A 17,139-nucleotide genomic window follows, 5' to 3' on the forward strand; every position below is an offset into this window, starting at 1 on the left:
AAGTGAAGGGGGGGGGGGGGGAGGGGGGGGTGGCACGTTTACACACAGCCTGGTATTTACTAAAACGGATATTTCCCCCTCTACGTTTTGAAAAATACCATAATTTCCACGAACCTGCATAAATAGCTGTTAAGGTGCTATGAGCAGCCAAACCTACAGGGGGCAGTGTAACGAGAAGATAAAGTCATGCTAGCTGTCGAAGAATAATTTAAAATCCAGTTTAGAAGTCCGCTGTGGTGTAGTGAGTTTTAGTCCGCTGTGGTGCAGAGCAGTGTTTCTCAACCCTGGTCCTCGTGGGCCGGTGTCCTGCATGTTTTAGATGCTACCCTGCTTCAGCACACCGTGATAAAAGTACCTGTGTCATCAACAGAGTTGTGCAGACCTTGGTGACAAGCTAATTAGGACCATTAATTAGAATCAGGTGTGTTGGTGCAGGGAAACATCTAAAACATGCTGGACAGGGGCCCACGAGGACCAGGGTTGAGAAACACTGGTGTAGAGAGTTTTAGTCTGTGGTGTAGAGAGTTTTAGTCTGTGGTGTAGAGAGTTTTAGTCTGTGGTGTAGAGAGTTTTAGTCTGTGGTGTAGAGAGTTTTAGTCTGTGGTGTAGAGAGTTTTAGTCTGTGGTGTAGAGAGTTTTAGTCTGTGGTGTAGAGAGTTTTAGTCTGTGGTGTAGAGAGTTTTAGTCTGTGGTGTAGAGAGTTTTAGTCTGTGGTGTAGAGAGTTTTAGTCTGTAGTGTAGAGAGTTTTAGTCTGTGGTGTAGAGAGTTTTAGTCTGTGGTGTAGAGAGTTTTATTCAGTAAGCCGGCGGTGAGCAGACCTACAGAGCGTGTCTGGGTTGGTGTGCTGACCCAGAGTGGTTGGAATCATTACTTTTTATACAGTAAGTACAAAAGGCAGGAAGAAACAAGCCAAGTGAGAGACAAAAAGCAATTTACAGTCAGATGTGATCTGTGGCCAAATTCCGTTATCTGGCATTTGGCATGACTGTCACTAAGTTGTAAATTACCCCATAGGGTGTTCTTGTGATTCAAGTCCATGTCCAAATGAGTCTGTATTAACACATCAGTCAGTCAGGAACTTCATCATATGGAGTTGGTATTAACACATCAGTCAGTCAGGAACTTCATCATATGGAGTTGGTATTAACATATCAGTCAGTCAGGAACTTCATCATATGGAGTTGGTATTAACATATCAGTCAGTCAGGAATTTCATCATATGGAGTTGGTATTAACATATCAGTCAGTCAGGAACTTCATCATATGGAGTTGGTATTAACATATCAGTCAGTCAGGAACTTCATCATATGGAGTTGGTATTAACACATCAGTCAGTCAGGAACTTCATCATATGGAGTTGGTATTAACATATCAGTCAGTCAGGAACTTCATCATATGGCATTCCCGTGGTTCATGTCTTTGTTGAAGCGAGTTCCAAGGTGTCGCCCCTGCAGGGGGAGGAAGCGGGAGTTTCACGTCAGCCACGGTGTCATAATGCCACATTTTTTTAAATTTTTTTTTGTTGAGTTACAGTAGAGTACATAATTTTAGTGGTAGTTTGAGTGATACATATTTTGCAAGTGAACCTTAGACATGTAATCAGAAGCCAAATAAGAGTTAGGAATCCAAACCCAAGCAAAACAAATTCAAAAATCAAGTAACCAATGTGTCCTAACTGTTCTTTAAACAAGTCAAACGAACCAGTGGTGACAGGTGTATGTAATGTTCTGGCAATATCTTTCAAGTGATCCGTTATTTCTTGGACGGTAGCATTGTGGTCAGGTATAAATGTACAACATTCAGTTTTAATGACAGCACAAATTCCCCCTTGAGAGGCTAGTAAGTAGTCCAATGCAGCGCAATGTTGTAAGGCCATCATCCTTACAGCAGTCATTTCTTGTGAGAGCATAGACATGCAGTGGGGTTAAGTCTTCAACTGCATGGGATAAGTCTCTTATCTGGTCCAAAGCTGCCATGACTCCGTAATTTGGAACAAGAGCACCAAAAATCTTTTCCATGGTGTTTTAAAATTCTCTTAACAATGTGAACCTTTGGTGGTACAGTAAGGATTCTCATGGCTGGTACCACATGGCCCAGACCACATATTCCAGACCAACCTTTTGGTAGATATTTGTAAGCCTTCATGCCACAAACCCAGTAAACACCTTTTGGTAGAGGTATAGAACAGTGATTAACCATTGTAGCAAGGTAGCTATAATCCTCAATAGAATCGGACAGTGGATTTTGGCTTGTTTTAGGCTTAACAAGCGGTTCTTCAGAAGGAGAGTATGTGGAGTCACATTTTGATGTTCCTAGGTGAATGGTTCCTTTGCCTTCAACACACCACTTTAATGTCTTTGGGACCATGGTGAGAGGAATAGGTGTGTTGCAGGAATAACAGTTGGTGTGAAGTTTATCACAGTACAATTGTCTCATTTGGGGGGGTTTGTGACAGGTGCAGTGCTCATAAGAGGAATTGAAGTTCAAAATGTAACAGGTGTCACATGAAGTAATAGATAGGTCTCGTTTGTGGTATTTGTAGGTTTCTCTGTCTTGTTCCTGTGACAGATGTGAGTGTCTTGGTGTGTACAATGCGTCTGCTTCTGGGCCTCTGCAGCCTGCGCTGCTCCTCTGCTCTTCTGCCAGTTGTGGATGTCTCAAGTGTTGTAGTCCGTCTACTTCTGGGCTTTCGTAGCCTGCATTGCTCCTTTCAATGGCACCGACGGTGGTGAGGACGAGGATCCACCAGAAGAAGAGGGAATCGGCTGGTTTCTGGTGCATGGTGGAGGTGTTGTTTTCTTACAGTGGGATGCGTGGATCCAGGTTAGACGCCCCTCACACTTGACTGCAGTGTTGGTGGTGAGCAGGACGGGTTGAGGTTTGGACCAGTGAGGTTTTCTCTGACACAGACCCAGTCCCCGGGTTGGAGGTTTATGGCACGGTTTGTCACCAGGAGGAGACTGGACAGCTTTTACTTTTCTGTGGATTGACTGAACGGCAGAGGTTAGAGCAGAGCAAAATGATATCATGGATTCATCCATGGCATGGAAGTCCATCTTCTTTGTACATAGAACTGAATTGCTTGGTATAGTCATAGGTCTACCCATAATCATTTCATGAGGTGCGAGTTTGTGCTTCCTAATAGGTGTTGACCTAATTGACATTAGGACCAAAGGCAACAACATTGTCCATTTAAGTCCAGTTTTTAAAAAAAATCTACACATACAAGAATATTTTCATATCCCTCACATTTTGGCATATGAATAAAGTCTATTTGTAGAGTTTCAAAAGGTCCCCGTGGGGGGAAGTGTTGACAATGTTCGCAATATTTTTTTGCATAGGATGTAAATCTTGGAGCATACCAGTCTTTCAACACTATCTGACACATCCCCCCTTTGCTCACATGTGACAAACTATGTGACATGCGTGATAGCCATGGGTACAAGGATGTGGGTGTCACAATGCGGCCGTCGTTGCTGACCCACAAATTATTTACATTTTTACAACCATGGGAAAGCCACAATCTGTACTCCTTCACATCAGCAGTCTCTTGTAAGAGGGCTACATCATTAGGAGAAGCCAGGTCGCTAGCGGGTATAGAAGGGCAGAGCTTTACATGGACAGGTAAGCCAAATTTGGCGGCTTCTTTTGCTGCATGGTCAGCCGAAGCATTGCCTTGTGAAACAGGATCTTTGGATTTGGTGTGGGCTTCACATTTAACAACAGCAATCAATGAAGGTAGTTGACATGCTTCCAACAGTTCTCAATTTACCACATTTAACGGGTGTCCCCGAGGATGTGAGGAATCCTTGGTTCGCCCACAATATACATATACAAAGTCGTGTACACAACCAAAAGCATATCTGGAATCTGTATAGATTCTAACAGCTTTACCTTTTGCTAGTTTACAGGCTCTCATCAGTGCCTATAATTCAGCTACTTGGGCAGAGCTGGAGAAGGGCAGGGCGGAGCTTTCAACACTTGAAATTATCACAAATTGCACAACCTTCGTATGGTATTCCATTTTCTCTATAAGCAGAGCCGTCAGTGAAGAAAACAAGTCTCCGCACAGTACATCCAAGTGATCGCCGTCTGGCGCTCGAAACCCGAAGACTGTTGGGGGGGCTGATAAGAGGGAGGAGCCGAGGAAGGCGTTGAATTGAGGGAATTGTGTGTGCTTATCAGTAAGTGTCTGTCTGTGAAGCGATGAGTCCGTCCGTGAACCTTCGCCCAGAGCTGCTCTCAGCCAAATGTCCTTGATGATTATCAGGCGGCTCGGTACAGTTCTGCAACAGGGATCAGCAGGTGTTCTTGGGAGAGGGGGAGGGTTAGTGGGGGCAGAGTCATCTTGTTTACATTCCACTAGGAAGATTGTGACCAGGAGCGATCGGCCTAAGACCGCTCTGTCGAGGGAAGATTATAGAATCAGCAATTATTTTGAAAACAGGCAGCCTCAGTAATTTTCCGTCTGCCTTTCAGTCTCTGGTTCATCAGCGGCGACTCCAATCAGACGAATTGTGATCAATTCCGGCCAAGCTGAGCTCCCAACTTCTCCAGGTTGTTATAAATCTTGTTAATGAGCTCCGCCAGCCTGCGGTTCTGTTCGAGAATCGCATCCAGCCTGCTCCCCAAACGTAAAAGTCAGAGCGTTGATCGCTTTTCTTGATCCTTCTGCCACGTCCGGCAGCTTTGAAAGAGCCAAGACGGCTGCCGACGACTTACGCGTTTGTCGATACATCAGGAAACCACCACTTCCGATCATGAGGATAATCAGGAGAAATATTGCTATCATAAATCCAAATATGAAGGCATCTTTTACGTCCTCGATGGACATGATCGCCATGCACAAAGGCTTCCAGTATTTGTAGGAATCCATTGTATATCCAGCAAAAAATGTCCCATCGGGGCAGGAGGGCTCCCTTACCCCCTGACTTCTTGTTACAAAAATTTGGTCAATTGTGCTGAGAGACCAGTTAATCAATTCCATAATTGTAAATTTCGGAGGAGTGAAAAGAAGAGAACTCTGAAGACGAGACAAGCAAAAGCAGTAGCGGGGCAGATTGATAAGGGAGAGGAGCAGAAAAGCGTCCGCCTTCGTCGAGAGCCGGAAGAAGAGACTATTTGGGATTTCGCATTACAGCGTCTACTTTCATCCCTCCAAAGTCTGAGGGAGTTGAAGTGCTTTAGTTATTTTAACCATATTTAATACTAACTAAGTAACAATACTATCTATAATATCTATACTATTTAATACGGTACCCTAATTATCGTACATGTACTTAATAGGACCAGTCAACTCTTGCTCTGACTCTCTACTGAAAAAACTTCCCATGTTTTCTTTCTGTAAGATCCCTCCCAAAAAAACCTTCAATTACACTTACTTTTACCCACAAATCACTTGCTAATTCTTCCGATCATCAGTCTACTTCAGAGGATACAAATCATTCCTGTTGATGTAAGGAGAGCGCGTCAGATCCTTACTAAAATGAAATATATCTCCAAGTATTTGGTAGAGCAAATCATCCCCACTTATTAAAACCTGTTCCTCTACATATATGTCTATTTCCCACAAATTTATCAGTGTTCCAAACACTTCTTATGGACATCAAGTCCTGAATATGCTATAAGCCCCACTGGACTATTCTCTTGGTACCCAGACCTACATGGCACTCTGGCCATTCTCTCTTTAATGTTACCCGAGATATTAAACCTTTTTAGAAGAGCGAGTCAAATTCTAAGGCAGGAGAAGCGAAACATTCTCACAACACAATCAAGTTCAAGTGTTATGAAACTGCAAGCATTCCTAAACATCTCTACAAAGTAACCTTCTCAATAACCCCTGCTCACAACCACACACAGCGAACTTACCTAAAATTTTAGGATGACGTCAACCATTGTCTGGCACTCCAATTCACAGACTTTCGACAACAGCCCAGCAACAATAATTTGGGATTTTTAAAAGGACCCCTTACCTCTGAATAATTTGGATAGAAGTCAATGGTGTGTCTGGAAAAGGAGTTTCCATCGAAGGTCCATTGTCATCCGGGTCATGGCACCAAATTGTCGAAGAATAATATAAAATCCAGTTGAGAAGTCCGCTGTGGTGTAGTGACTTTTAGTCCGCTGTGGTGTAGAGAGTTTTATTCAGTAGCCGGCGGTGAGCAGACCTACGCAGAGCGTGTCTGGGTTGGTGTGCTGACCCAGAGTGGTTGGAATCATGACTTTTATACAGTAAGTTCAAAGTACAAAAGGCAGGAAGAAACAAGTCAAGTGAGAGACAAAAAGCAATTTACAGTCAGATGTGATCTGTGGCCAAATGCCGTTATCGGGGATTTGGCATGACTGTCACTAAGTTGTAAATTACCCCATAGGGTGTTCTTGTGATTCAAGTCTGTGGCCAAATGAGTTGGTATTAACATATCAGTCAGTCAGGAACTTCGTCATATGGCATTCCCGTGGTTCAAGTCTGTTCCAAGGTGTCGGCCCTGCAGGGGGTAGGAAGCTGGAGTTTCACGTCAGCCACGGTGTCACAATGCCTCATCATAGCCTATCAGAATCCTGGAAAAAACCATCAACAAATGACACGTGTAACTTCCAAGATGAACCAGAGTCTTTGGTTTGGAGTGACAGAGAAGTGGAGTTACTTTTAAGTGTGACGTTAGAATATGAATATAAAATACAAGAAAGTATTGACGGTGGCCAAACAAATTGTAAACACAGGTGTCACTCATGACACTGGTGACGTTTCTGTCGCATAATTTGACGTTCTGAAGCCTAAATGTCCGTTCCTCTCCGTTTATAGGCAAATGTAAAGACTGAGTTTTTGCAAATCTCCACTTTGGCCAGAGTTTTCAGCAATGATGGTTTTTGGAGACTTTGTGCTTCGTTTTCGTGTAAATGAACGGCCAAAACGCATGAAAACACGGTTTTTGCTACGTGGAAACGGGGCCTAACAATCAAACCTCAGACTCCAGAGGGGGAGAGGGATTAAAGATTAATCACGTGTGTTTGTGTCTCCAGCCGCCAGGAAACGGACGTCGTCTTCATCTTCATCATCCTCCGGTCTGAAGTACAAGAACCGGACCAGAACCAGACAGACGCTGTCCAGAACTCTCTCTACCTCATGTCCCAAACAAGCTCGCGTCAACAGGGTACCAAAGAGACTAAAGTCCCAGTCCAAGCCGTCGCTGGCCAAAGTGCAGCTGCGCAGCCGGCGGAAGGGGGCGGAGCCTAAGGGGGCGGAGCCTAAGGCGGTGCCGTGCCCGCTGGGCCTCAGGGACTCCAAGGTGTCGCTGTGCAAGAGCCTCATCAAGAAGGAGAAGGACGGGCCAGAGGCGGCGCCAGCGGCGCCGGGCCCGCCGGGGCCGCGGCGCTGCCTCACCCGCCACGCCGCCAAGGAGAACGGCGGCCTGGCGGCGCCGGGCTGCCAGGGCGGCCGCTGCTCCGCCTACAGGACTCGCAGGTCCACCAGGGCCCTGCCCGAGGCCCCGGAACCAGCGGCCCGACTGGAGCCCGGGCCCCTGGACGGGTCGGGGCCGGTCCCGGTCGTCGTCAAGACGGAGCCGGCCGACATGGACGAGTACTTGCAGCACGCCGCCGGCCCGGCGCCGCCGGAGCCCGGCTACGCCGCCAGGGGCCCGGGCTGGAAGCGGCCGGCCCGGCTCCGGAAGGACCGGACCATCAAGCGGGAGGAACCGGGACCCGGAGACCCGGGACCCGGAAACCCGTTCCCCGCCGAGCTGCCGGACCTCGGCGAGCGGCGCCGGGACTACGGCGAGGCGCCGCACCGCGACAAGAACAAGAGCAGCTGCCGCTCGCAGGACAAGCCCAAGAAGAAGCGGCGCATCACGCGCTACGACGCGCAGCTCATCCTGGAGAACAGCACCGGCATCCCCAAGCTCACGCTGCGCCGGCGCCGGGACAGCAGCGGCAGCAAGGCGGGCGACGCCCACGACCACGCCCCGCTCGGCCACGCCCCCACGCTCGGCCACGCCCCCGTGCTCGGCCACGCCTCCTCCAGCAAGATCAGCATCAAGTTCAGCAAAGAGCGCGACCAGGACAAGGCCGGCGGCTACGTGGCCAAGCTGAGCAACGGCTACGCCCCTGTCGCCCACGGCAACGCCGCCAAGCTGAGCAACGGCTACGCCCCCGTCGCCCACGGCAACGCCGCCAAGCTGAGCAACGGCTACGCCCCCGTCACCCACGGCAACGCCGCCAAGCTGAGCAACGGCTACGCCCCCGTCGCCCACGGCAACGCCGCCAAGCTGAACAACGGCTACGCCCCCGTCACCCACGGCAACGCCGCCAAGCTGAGCAACGGCTACGCCCCCGTCGCCCACGGCAACGCCACCAAGCTGAAGATCCAGCTGAAGCGGGAGGACGAGCCGCGCCGCGGCGGCGCCAAGGCCGACCCGCCGGCCTACGGCAGGGACCCGGGTCTGGAGGCCCGGAACGGGGCCCACTGGGCCCCCAAAGTCCGGGCCGAGACCTCGTCGGACGAGGACAGCGAGGACGAGGACGAGGACGAGGACGACGACTACTTCGAGGACGAGTTCGAGGACGACTTTATCCCGCTGCCGCCGGCCAAGCGGCTGCGGCTCATCGTGGGGAAAGACTCGATCGACATCGACATCTCGTCCCGGAGGAGGGAGGACCAGTCGCTGAGGCTCAACGCCTGAACGGGTCTGGACCGGGACCTGGGTCTGGGTCTGGACCTGGACCGGGACCTGGACCGGGACCTGGACCTGGACCTGGGACCAGTCTCCTCCAGGAGGAGGGAGGACCAGTCGCTCAGGCTCAACGCCTGAGCGGGTCTAGGACCTGGGGCCGGACTCAGGGCCGGATTCAGGGCCGGACTCAGGGCCGGACTCGGGGCCGGACTCAGGGCCGGTCTTGGGGCCGGGCTTGGACCTGGTCCCAGGTCCTGGACCCGGTCCCGGGTCCGGTGCTGTACATAAAGCTCAACCGATGTAAAACCAGTAATTTAAGAGAAGAATCAGAATCAGAACGAGCTTTTCACCTGAAACATCTCCATTGGGTCGCGGGACGTTTCTGAGCCTCCGGGTCCAGGACCAGGACTTGGTCCCGGTCCCGGTCCAGGTCCCGGTCCAGGAGCTGGTTCCAGGTGAAGCTCGTCCATCATGTAGAAAGTGTACAGTTCATGTCCCTCCGTCTCACCGGGGGTTTTAGGTTTTACCACCTTTTTATTTTCTGTCCTAGCAGGTCGTCACTTCCTCTGCTGCCACGTTCTCCCCGGAACCTGGACCCGGGTCCACCAGGAACCAGGAACCAGGAACCTGGACCCGGGTCCACCAGGAACCAGGAACCTGGACCCTGGACCCGGGTCCACCAGGAACCAGGAACCTGGAACCTGGACCCGGGTCCACCAGGAACCAGGAACCTGGAACCTGGACCCGGGTCCACCAGGAACCTGGAACCTGGACCCGGGTCCACCAGGAACCAGGAACCTGGAACCTGGACCCGGGTCCACCAGGAACCTGGACCCGGGTCCACCAGGAACCTGGAACCTGGACCCGTGTCCACCAGGAACCAGGAACCTGGAACCTGGACCCGGGTCCACCAGGAACCAGGAACCTGGAACCTGGACCCGGGTCCACCAGGAACCTGGAACCTGGACCCGTGTCCACCAGGAACCAGGAACCTGGTCTACCAGGGTTTTTAAGGTTAAACATGTTTCAATCACAGTTTGACCCCAAAGATAGTCGATAAGGAAGAATCCAGGTTCCTGGTGAACCTCCTGGTTCCTGGTGAACCTCCGGGTTCCTGGTGAACCTCCGGGTTCCTGGTGAACCTCCGGGTTCCTGGTGAACCTCCGGGTTCCAGGTGAACCTCCGGGTTCCTGGTGAACCTCCGGGTTCCTGGTGAACCTCCGGGTTCCTGGTGAACCTCCAGGTTCCAGGTGAACCTCCAGGTTCCAGGTGAACCTCCAGGTTCCTGGTGAACCTCCAGGTTCCTGGTGAACCTCCGGGTTCCTGGTGAACCTCCAGGTTCCTGGTGAACCTCCGGGTTCCTGGTGAACCTCCAGGTGAACCTCCAGGTTCCTGGTGAACCTCCAGGTTCCAGGTGAACCTCCTGGTTCCTGGTGAACCTCCGGGTTCCTGGTGAACCTCCGGGTTCCTGGTGAACCTCCTGGTGAACCTCCAGGTGAACCTCCGGGTTCCTGGTGAACCTCCTGGTTCCAGGTGAACCTCCAGTTTCCAGGTGAACCTCCAGGTTCCAGGTGAACCTCCAGGTTCCTGGTGAACCTCCGGGTTCCTGGTGAACCTCCTGGTGAACCTCCAGGTGAACCTCCGGGTTCCTGGTGAACCTCCTGGTTCCAGGTGAACCTCCAGTTTCCAGGTGAACCTCCGGGTTCCAGGTGAACCTCCAGGTTCCTGGTGAACCTCCGGGTTCCTGGTGAACCTCCGGGTTCCAGGTGAACCTCCGGGTTCCTGGTGAACCTCCTGGTTCCAGGTGAACCTCCAGGTTCCAGGTGAACCTCCGGGTTCCTGGTGAACCTCCGGGTTCCTGGTGAACCTCCAGGTTCCAGGTGAACCTCCAGGTTCCAGGGGACAACATGGCCGACGAGTCTGTAAACTCAGCTGAAGCTCCTGAACAGGAAGTTTGTCCTTCACTCCCTTTATTCCGTTTTTCTTTTCAGAATCACTTTTAAATTTGTTTAGTTTTTTTTTAACAAATGAAGTTGCGTTCACTACAGTCGTCGTGTGGAGGAGTTTCTTCTTCTGTGGTGCTACTTTGATTTCCTTCCCCTTGTTCCTGTCTGGAGTTGCAGGCGGACGACGGCAGCAGCAACATCTCAGAAATACTTAAGTATTTACACCCCGGTTTGATCTGATGACAGAAATTAAATTATACCAAACATTCTTTATGCAACATAACTTTATTTTCCTTGGACATCATTTTTACCTTTTTTCCAAAAGTGGGTCGTTTCCCTGCAACTTATTAAAGAGATAATTTAATAAAAGTGCATCTAAACTGAGAACAGCAGTTCTAGTTGAAACACATCTATGCAGCTCCAGAGTGGGCGGAGTCACACTCCTGACTCCTCTGGGAAGGGCGGAGTCAAGGGTGTGGCCCCGCCCCCAAAACATCCCATTTCCTGGTTGCTAAAGGAGCTGGTAGACGTGAACCAGACTAAACGCTGACGTGAACCAGACTAAACGCTGACGTGGACCAGACTAAACGCTGACGTGAACCAGACTAAACGCTGACGTGAACCAGACTAAACGCTGACGTGAACCAGACTAAACGCTGACGTGAACCAGACTAAACGCTGACGTGAACCAGACTAAACGCTGACGTGAACCAGACTAAACGCTGACGTGAACCAGACTAAACGCTGGTGTATCTAAACGCTGACGTGAACCAGACTAAACGCTGACGTGAACCAGACTAAACGCTGACGTGAACCAGACCAAACGCTGGTGTATCTAAACGCTGACGTGAACCAGACTAAACGCTGACGTGAACCAGACTAAACGCTGACGTGAACCAGACTAAACGCTGGTGTATCTAAACGCTGACGTGAACCAGACTAAACGCTGACGTGAACCAGAATAAACGCTGACGTGAACCAGACTAAACGCTGACGTGAACCAGACTAAACGCTGAAGTGAACCAGACTAAACGCTGGTGTATCTAAACGCTGACGTGAACCAGAATAAACGCTGACGTGAACCAGACTAAACGCTGACGTGAACCAGACTAAACGCTGACGTGAACCAGACTAAACGCTGACGTGAACCAGACTAAACGCTGGTGTATCTAAACGCTGACGTGAACCAGACTAAACGCTGACGTGAACCAGAATAAACGCTGACGTGAACCAGACCAAACACTGACGTGAACCAGACTAAACGCTGACGTGAACCAGACTAAACGCTGACGTGAACCAGACTAAATGCTGACGTGAACCAGACTAAACGCTGACGTGAACCAGACTAAACGCTGACGTGAACCAGACTAAACGCTGACGTGAACCAGACTAAACGCTGGTGTATCTAAACACTGACGTGAACCAGACTAAACGCTGACGTGAACCAGACTAAACGCTGAAGTGAACCAGACTAAACGCTGACGTGAACCAGACTAAACGCTGAAGTGAACCAGACTAAACGCTGACGTGAACCAGACTAAACGCTGACGTGAACCAGACTAAACGCTGACGTGAACCAGACTAAACGCTGACGTGAACCAGACTAAACGCTGGTGTATCTAAACGCTGACGTGAACCAGACTAAACGCTGACGTGAACCAGACTAAACACTGACGTGAACCAGACTAAACGCTGACGTGAACCAGACTAAACGCTGACGTGGACCAGACTAAATGCTGACGTGAACCAGACTAAACGCTGGTGTATCTAAACACTGACGTGAACCAGACTAAACGCTGACGTGAACCAGAATAAACGCTGACGTGAACCAGACTAAACGCTGACGTGAACCAGACTAAACGCTGACGTGAACCAGACTAAACGCTGGTGTATCTAAACACTGACGTGAACCAGACTAAACGCTGACGTGAACCAGACTAAACGCTGACGTGGACCAGACTAAACGCTGACGTGAACCAGACTAAACGCTGGTGTATCTAAACACTGACGTGAACCAGACTAAACGCTGACGTGAACCAGACTAAACGCTGACGTGGACCAGACTAAATGCTGACGTGAACCAGACTAAACGCTGGTGTATCTAAACACTGACGTGAACCAGACTAAACGCTGACGTGAACCAGAATAAACGCTGACGTGAACCAGACTAAACGCTGACGTGAACCAGACTAAACGCTGAAGTGAACCAGACTAAACGCTGACGTGAACCAGACTAAACGCTGACGTGAACCAGACTAAACGCTGGTGTATCTAAACACTGACGTGAACCAGACTAAACGCTGACGTGAACCAGACTAAACGCTGACGTGAACCAGACTAAACGCTGACGTGAACCAGACTAAACGCTGACGTGAACCAGACTAAACGCTGGTGTATCTAAACGCTGCTGCCGCCATCGTCCCCCTGAAACGCCTGCAGGTCTGTTTTCCTTCGAGTGGAAGTTTCCGGAGAGACCAAGGGATCAATGAGACTGAATGTTCGCCTGTTTCCTGTTAATAGTACTGTTCACATCACCAGCAGCTACCGCCGTTGTGACCCCCCCCCCTCCTGTCCGACGTCTCCATCACAACCGAAAACTTCCCGGTGTTCCGTCGTTGTTCGTGTCCAAGAGGCAGATTCCAGAGGATCCAAACGCAACAGAAACAGCAAAACAAACAAATGTGAATAGCAGACGTTTAGCTGGTAGTGGAAGCGTGTAAAGAGAATTAAGTGGGCAGAAGTTATTGTCCAATATGTAAATCATGTGAACACATCTTGTACTTATTTAACAGTTTTGAATACTTGAAAACTATATAAAGTTTCTTTGTGAGTTTGTTTCCTGCCTTTCTTCAACTTTTGCTGATTTTGCATCTTGGATTAATTTTTTTAATCAACTGAGCTGCAAATGGGTCAAACTGCTCACGCGTCTCCACGGTAACAGGGAACACCTGTACCACAGTCTGGTACGGTAGCTGTGGTACGGTACACTAGCTATGATACGGTAGCTATGGTACGGTAGCTATGGTACGGTAGCTATGGTACACTAGCTATGGTACACTAGCTATGGTACTGTAGCTACGGTACGGTAGCTATGGTACACTAGCTATGGTACGATAGCTATGGTACACTAGCTATGGTACTGTAGCTACGATACTGTAGCTACGGTACACTAGCTATGGTACTGTAGCTACGGTACGGTAGCTATGGTACACTAGCTATGGTACGGTAGCTATGGTACACTAGCTATGGTACTGTAGCTACGATACTGTAGCTACGGTACACTAGCTATGATACGGTAGCTATGGTACGGTAGCTATGGTACACTAGCTATGGTACGGTAGCTATGGTACACTAGCTATGGTACTGTAGCTACGGTACGGTAGCTATTGTACACTAGCTATGGTACGGTAGCTATGGTACGGTAGCTACGGTACAGTAGCTATGGTACACTAGCTATGGTACGGTAGCTATGGTACACTAGCTATGGTACGGTAGCTACGGTACGGTAGCTATGGTACGGTAGCTATGGTACGGTAGCTACGGTACGGTAGCTATGGTACGGTAGCTATGGTACGGTAGCTATGGTACACTAGCTATGGTACTGTAGCTATGGTACGGTAGCTATGGTACACTAGCTATGGTACGGTAGCTATGGTACACTAGCTATGGTACGGTAGCTATGGTACACTAGCTATGGTACACTAGCTATCTACATGGTTACGGGGAACACCTGTACCACAGTCTTGTACGGTAGCTACGGTACACTAGCTATGGCACACTAGCTATGGTACGGTAGCTATGATACACTAGCTGTGGTACAGTAGCTATGGTACGGTAGCTACAGTACACTAGCTATGGTACACTAGCTATGGTACGCTACCTATGGTACGGTAGCTAAGGTACACTAGCTATGGTACCGTAGCTACGGCACGGTACCTACGGTGTGGTAGCTACGATACTGTAGCTATGGTACCGTAGCTACGGTACGGTAGCTATGGTACCGTAGCTATGGTACGGTATCTACGGTACGGTATCTACGGTACGGTATCTACGGTACGGTAGCTACGGTACGGTAGCTACGGTACGGTAGCTACGGTGCGGTATCTATGGTGCGGTAGCTATGGTACGCTAGCTATGGTACCGTAGCTACGGTACACTAGCTATGGTACCGTAGCTACGGTACACTAGCTATGGTACCGTAGCTATGGTACCGTAGCTACGGTACACTAGCTATGGTACCGTAGCTACGGTACACTAGCTATGGTACCGTAGCTACGGTGTGGTAGCTATGATACGGTAGCTATGGTACCGTAGCTACGATACGGTAGCTATGGTACGGTAGCTGTGGTACGGTAGCTGTGGTACACTAGCTATGGTACCGTAGCTACGGTACGGTAGCTATGGTACGGTAGCTACGGTACGGTAGCTATGGTACACTAGCTACGGTATGGTAGTTGATGTTATCAGGCGGCTCGGTACAGTTCTGAAAACAGGGATCCACAGGTGTTCGTGGGAGAGGAGGAGGGTTAGTGGGGGCAGAGTCACCTTGTTTACATTCCACCAGAAAGATTGTGACCAGAACGATCAGCCAAAGACCGCTCTGTCAAGGCCAGATTGTAAGATCAACAATTATATTGAAAACAGGCAGCCTCAGTAATTTTTCCGTCTGCCTTCAGTCCCTGGTTCATCAATGGCAACTCCAGTCAGACGAATTTGTGATCACTTCCCGCCAAGCCGAGCTTCCAACTTCTCCAGGGTGTTATCAATCTTGCCAATGACCTCAAAGACCGCCGCCAGCCTGCGATTCTGTTCGAGAATCGCATCCAGTTTACGGCTTTGCTCCCCCAACGTAAGAGTCTGAGCGTTGATCACCTTGCTTGATCCTTCAGCCACGTCCGGCAGCTCTGAAAGAGCCAGAACAGCTGTCGACGACTTACGCGTTTGTCGATATACTAGGAATCCCCCCACTCCAATTAGAAGGATGATCAAGAGAAATCCTGCTATCATAAATCCAATTATGAAGGCATCTCCAACATCCTCGACAGACAGAATTTGGAGGCATAAAGGCTTCCAGTATTTGTTGGAATCAATTGTGTATCCAGAAAAAAATGTACCATCAGGGAAAGAGGGCTCCCTTACCCCCTGACTTCATGTTGCAAAAATTTTATATGATTGTAGAGTTTCGGAGGAGTGAAAAAGAAGAGACTCTGAAGATGAGACAAACAAAAGCAGTAGCAGGGCAGGCAGATAAGGGAGAGGAGCAGAAAAGCGCCCGCCTTCGTCGAGAGCCAGAAGAAGCTATGCTAAGCTAGCTGCTCCACGGCGACAGGTAGAGACTCCAGAGGTTAGAGGGTTAGGGGTTAAGGGCTAGAGTTAGGGTTAGGTTTGTGATTACGGCCCCCTGAGGGGAACCAATACGCTTCTGCCTCCTACGCTCGTTAGCGATTCCAGAGATTGCTGAAGGTAGTGTTGCACCCTCACATTGTACATCCAGTATGAGATCCGTATGCACTAAAGTACTTTGTCAGTGGCGTATGGTGCGGTACCTCTGCGTTAGTCTCAGAGTTTTGTTATGAGATGTGGTGTATGGTGTATCAGGATAACTGGGTACCCCTTATGAGTGTAGTCGGATTATGGAGGATCCGGTGTCTTCGTATGTGGCTAGTGGGTGCACTTTGAGAGGAGAATCGTGAGTTTAGAAGGGGGAGGGGGTTGATAGTTCGGAGAGGAGAGGTTAAGGTGAGGGGTTTGTTGTAGAAAGGGTTAGGGTTAGGATTTGGGGTTTGGGTTAAGGTTAGGTTTAGGGTTGGGGTTAGGATTTGGGGTCCGGGTTAGGGTGCGTGTAGCCGAGGTATAATGACTGTTTGTACTGTGTCAACAGAATGTAAGTGAGGCAGGAGGACCCCTTGTGGCTGGGATGTGTCAGGTGCGTGTAGTGCGTGTATTTGCGCTTTTAAAATAAATTGGAAGTTTTTAAGTTTATTTAAGATAACTAAAAAGATTTAAGAAAGTTATTTAGGATTTTAAAGTAAATCCGAAGTTATTGAGAGGAAGACCCTGTTTGTTTGGAGGTCCGTTTTGAGTGTATTGATTCCTAGTTTAGGATAACCTTAATTATTATCCCTCCTGGAGGGCCGGGTGGGATAGTAATAATGGTACCTAATAGAAATTTCTGGATTTGTCTTCAGTGGTATGCCAACGTATCAACAGACGTTTCGGCCGCTTAATCCCAGACGTCCTCCTCGTTGGTGGCCCCCTGGGTTGATCAAATCCCAAGGTTTGTCCAGTGCCCAAATAGTCTTTTTAGGTTTTTCGACAGGTCTTGTTGTTATGTAATTTGGATATATTATTTGGGGATATTTATTCTAAAAATTGTAAATGATTTTGTTCCTTATATTTTTTTATGTATTTTTTACTTTCAATATTTTGGTTTGTAGCGATATTTTTTTTGAAGAATTGTTCCGTTTTATTTTGTTAGATTCATTTCCTTGTTTTTTTATATTTTTTATTTTAAATTTTCTAG

General features: G+C 49.2%; 1 protein-coding gene and 1 long non-coding RNA gene across 2 annotated transcripts in view; both read left to right on the forward strand.

The window, feature by feature from the left end:
• kmt5b (lysine methyltransferase 5B) overlaps positions 1-9,216 on the forward strand; it is a 30,409-nt gene extending 21,193 nt beyond the window's left edge. Inside the window, exons 10-11 of the mRNA XM_061707371.1 lie at positions 7,022-8,707; positions 9,101-9,216. Of these exons, the coding sequence (XP_061563355.1) occupies positions 7,022-8,679 (1,658 nt within the window). The 3' untranslated portion in view covers positions 8,680-8,707; positions 9,101-9,216. The remainder of the gene's footprint in view (positions 1-7,021; positions 8,708-9,100) is intronic.
• A 740-nt stretch (positions 9,217-9,956) lies between these two features.
• On the forward strand, positions 9,957-13,446 carry LOC133418629 (uncharacterized). Its single transcript, XR_009770474.1, has 2 exons — positions 9,957-10,015; positions 10,551-13,446. It is a non-coding gene; the product is annotated as an uncharacterized LOC133418629 (long non-coding RNA).
• The last annotated feature ends 3,693 nt before the right edge of the window (positions 13,447-17,139 follow it).

Source organism: Cololabis saira, chromosome 2 (genome assembly GCF_033807715.1).
Source record: "Cololabis saira isolate AMF1-May2022 chromosome 2, fColSai1.1, whole genome shotgun sequence".
Lineage (NCBI taxonomy): Eukaryota > Metazoa > Chordata > Actinopteri > Beloniformes > Belonidae > Cololabis > Cololabis saira.